The sequence below is a fragment of the Podarcis melisellensis genome (genome assembly GCF_964234715.1).
Source record: "Podarcis melisellensis genome assembly, chromosome: 3".
In the NCBI taxonomy this organism is placed as follows: domain Eukaryota; kingdom Metazoa; phylum Chordata; class Lepidosauria; order Squamata; family Lacertidae; genus Podarcis; species Podarcis melisellensis.
Genome location: NC_138530.1, coordinates 90,987,288 through 90,991,024, shown reverse-complemented (window position 1 = coordinate 90,991,024; position 3,737 = coordinate 90,987,288). Strand labels below are relative to the sequence as shown.

The window sequence follows — 3,737 nt, the reverse complement described above, 5'->3', positions numbered from 1 at the left end:
AACAGCTGGTTGAGGGTTTGGATTTTTGTGTCAGGTGTTTCATAGAAAAAAATCCTCCATTCCCTAAATCTAAGCATCGATGATAAAGAGGCAGGAAAATCACAACGGCTGATAACCGAGCGTCTGCAAGTCGTGACATTGCGCAGATCCATTATTTAGTAGGATACCGCGTAGAGGCGAGGGGGGCGGGGCGCAGGCTGGGGCTTCCCTTCTCAGCACAAGCGGCTCGCCACACGCCGCTGCCACCACTAGGCCCGCCAGCCCCGCACCTCCCTAGCCGGGCACGCAAAGATCCAGGCGGGCAGCCGGGGGCTTCGCTGCTGCTGCTGCTGCAGAAGGCGAGCAGACGGCGGGCGTCTGGCATCCCACCCTTGCCGCGCGGATGATTGACACTCCGGAGGATGGCTCGACTTTTCCACGCGCGGAGCCTAGCAGCCAATGAGCACGGCCAAGGGCGGGCCTTGCTATCCGGAGCAGCTGCTACTTTAGACTCGCCGGTGCCGCCGAAGGGAGACCAGAGGCGAGAAGGACCGGGCAGGGGAAAGGGCGCAGGAGGGAGAGCGGGCGCGCATGCCAGTCGGGACCCTTGGACGGCGGGTGCCCAGGAGGAGGAAGACCTGGCGCGACTCCTCGTCGTCCGCAGCGGCAGCCCCCATGGCGACCAGAGGACTTTAAAGGAGTTCGGGGGCTTTGGCAGGATCTGGGCGATTCCGGGTACGCAGAGGGCGAGCACCGCAGACGGACGGATTCCTTTTTTCTTTATTTTTTCCTCCCCAGCATCCGCCCCGTCGGGGCTCGGCTGCTTGGAAGGTCACGGCCGAGGCATCGCTTGGGGTCAAGGGGGAAAAGGGCAGCGCCACTGCCTCTCCCGCTCCGGAGCGGCACATTGTTGCAACTGGAAGCGAGGAGGCTGCCAAGCTCCCTCGGAGGAGTGAAGCGAGAGGCGGGGAAAGGAGCGCCGGAGACAAAGGGGAAGCAACTCTGCGAGCCCTGCACTCCCCGCCTGGCTGTTCCTTCTGCGATCGCTGTCCCGAGCAGCGCTGCCTTTGCGCACCGCCGCGGGGATCCGTAGGATCGAGCGCGCGGCTGGAGGCTGCGGGGTAGCCCAGGCAGCGGGGTAGCTGCTGCGAGCCACCTCGGGGGGCCCGGGAGCGGCTCGTGCGCGCTCCGAGAGGCCTGCAGCGGCTGAAACAGGCAGGCAGGCGGGTGGGTGTGTTAGGGAAACGAGAAGCGAGAGAAAGGGAGCGGCGCGGAGGAGAAGCGACCTCGCCTGATCCCTTTCGGCGTGCGCGCCTGTCGTTTTGCTGCGCGGGTTGCTTGCGCGGACTCTTCTTTCTCACTCCTCTCTTCCCCCCTCTCTCTTTCCCTCCCCTCTCGCTCAGATCCGGCGATTCTTGCTCTCGCCTCGCCCTGTCATTGATGGGAAATCAACTGGATCGCATCACGCACCTGAATTACAGCGAGCTGCCGACCGGGGACCCCTCTGGCATCGAGAAGGACGAGCTGCGCGTCGGGGTGGCTTACTTCTTCTCGGATGAGGAAGAGGACCTGGACGAGCGAGGAGGGCAGCCGGACAAGTACAGCGTGAAAGGCTCCAGCAGCCCCGTCCAAGAGACCCCCACCCACAACCATCATCCCCACCACCACCATCATCACCACCACCCTCCGCAGCTGGTGCTGAGCGAGACCCAGTTCTCCGCCTTTCGCGGCCAGGAATGCATCTTCTCCAAGGTGAGCGGAGACCCCCAGGCTGGGGATTTGAGCGTCTATCCGGTGGCGGCCCTGCCTGCCTTGTGCAAGCCGGGCGACCTGCTGGAGCTGCTGTACCTGGGGCCGTCCGACCACCCTCCTCCTCCACCACACTGGGCAGTCTATGTGGGCAGCGGGCAGATCATCCACTTGCACCAGGGCCAGATTCGCCAGGACAGCTTGTACGAGGCGGCCGCTGGCAACGTGGGCCGGGTGGTGAGTAGCTGGTACCGCTACCGCCCCCTGGTGGCGGAGCTGGTGGTGCAGAACGCCTGCGGCCACCTGGGCTTAAAGAGCCACGAGATCTGCTGGACGAACTCGGAGAGCTTCGCCGCCTGGTGCCGCTTCGGCAAACGGGAGTTCAAAGCCGGCGGCGAGCTCCAGCCGCCCTCGGGCTCCCAGCCCCGGGAGCAGCAGTACTATCTCAAGATCCACCTGGCCGACAACCAGGTGCACACGTTGCGCTTCCAGAGCCTCGAGGACCTAATCAGGGAGAAGCGCAGGATCGACGCCAGCGGCAAACTGAGAGTGATCAAAGAGCTGGCCATCGTGGATGGCAAAGAGTGAAAAGGGGGCGCCTGGGTGGGTGGGGATCACAGCAGGGAGAGGCCAGCTCTGGTCCGGCCGGCGTGCCCCACCCGGACTCGTCCCCCCGCCACGTGGGTGGCCGCCCTCTTTCTCTCTCGCTCTCCCCCGCCCCACTTTCCCTTTCCGTTCTGTTCCATCGAGGGGAAAAACCATGGCAACATTCCAAGCGAAACCAGCGCCGCTCCTCCGGCTCTCATTGGCCAGTGCTCGGTTCGCCTCCGACTAACACGATCACACTAGTGATATCTATCGAAGACGAGGATGCGGGCGGCGGAAAAGCGGGCGAGGGGTGGGAGGGAGGAGCAATGCAGTTAGCAAAAGTATGCGGACAAAGTCACTCCTGGCTATCGATGTTGATCATAGCTCCCAGCGTGCTTAATAAAATTTCAAATTGATTTTTCTCCCCCTTTTTTAAAAAAAGCGTTCATGACTTTAATCCATGAGAAGGGTGGCTGAGATTTTATATATATATACTTATTTTATTATTGATAAGCAAATGCTGGAGTCCTTGGTTATCTTAGCTGATTTCCTAGGGTTTGATGGTTGACTCAAGGTGTGTGGTTTTTTTCCCCTCCAAGGTGATTTAACAGCGGTTCTGGGCATGGTGCGTTTACTCAGGAGTAAACCCCCACTGAGCTCACTGGGATTTGCTCTGAAGTGTGCATAGTCTCATTGAACACAGTGGGACTTACTTCTGAGTAAGCATATGCAAATATGCACTGTATGGCTGTCATCCTATGCTCAAATCATCTGTGACTAAGCCTGGGTTCAAACTCAGTGGGACTTGCTATTTAACCTTTGTTCAGCCCTCTTTAACACCATCAACCACCCTATAGTTACTGGTGTTTTGCTTTTAAAGGGGGGGTGTGTAATTCTACCCTTCCTTTCCTGCTTTTAGTGGATGCTCATGGGTGAAGTAGAGATTCTAATTTGTGTTAATGACTGTGAGAGTACAGAGCCAAGTGGTGGTATTTACTCCAGTTTAATTAGTATGATCTTCAAGGGTGTCATTCTGTGTCAGATTATTGGACCAAGCAGGGAAGGAGAAAGGCTTGAGTTTTATGCTGAACGAACGCTGTAGTTCTTCCTTGGTGGCCAGCCATACAACCAGTGCTACAATTACAGGGAAGGAAGAGGAGCAGAGAGAAACTAGCTCAATGCCTTTACCTTTTTAGGTTCCACCCCATTCCACTTACTGGTTTGAAGAGGCTGTGGGAGGATGCTTTAATGAAGAATGAGGCTATTATTGTTTCTTTATTGCCCACAAGGAGCTCAAAGTGTGAATGATCCTCTCCCTCCTCCATTAACCTCCACAACAACTCTGAGATTGGTTAGGCTGAGAGACAGTGACTGGCCCAAGGTCATCTAGTGAGTGGGGAGTTGAACCCTGTTCTCCCAGA

General features: G+C 58.0%; 1 protein-coding gene across 1 annotated transcript; it reads left to right on the top strand.

The window, feature by feature from the left end:
- Nucleotides 1-577: 577 nt before the first annotated feature.
- LRATD1 (LRAT domain containing 1) lies at nt 578-2,732 on the top strand. Its single transcript, XM_081906537.1, has 2 exons — nt 578-714; nt 1,383-2,732. The coding sequence occupies exon 2, from the start codon at nt 1,420-1,422 to the stop codon at nt 2,314-2,316; it is 897 nt and encodes a 298-aa protein (XP_081762663.1). The 5' UTR covers nt 578-714; nt 1,383-1,419; the 3' UTR covers nt 2,317-2,732.
- The last annotated feature ends 1,005 nt before the right edge of the window (nt 2,733-3,737 follow it).

Excerpts from the sequence above, each read along its gene's own strand:
- LRATD1 (XM_081906537.1), top strand. The coding sequence starts at position 1,420 with ATGGGAAATCAACTGGATCGCATCACGCACCTGAATTACAGCGAGCTG.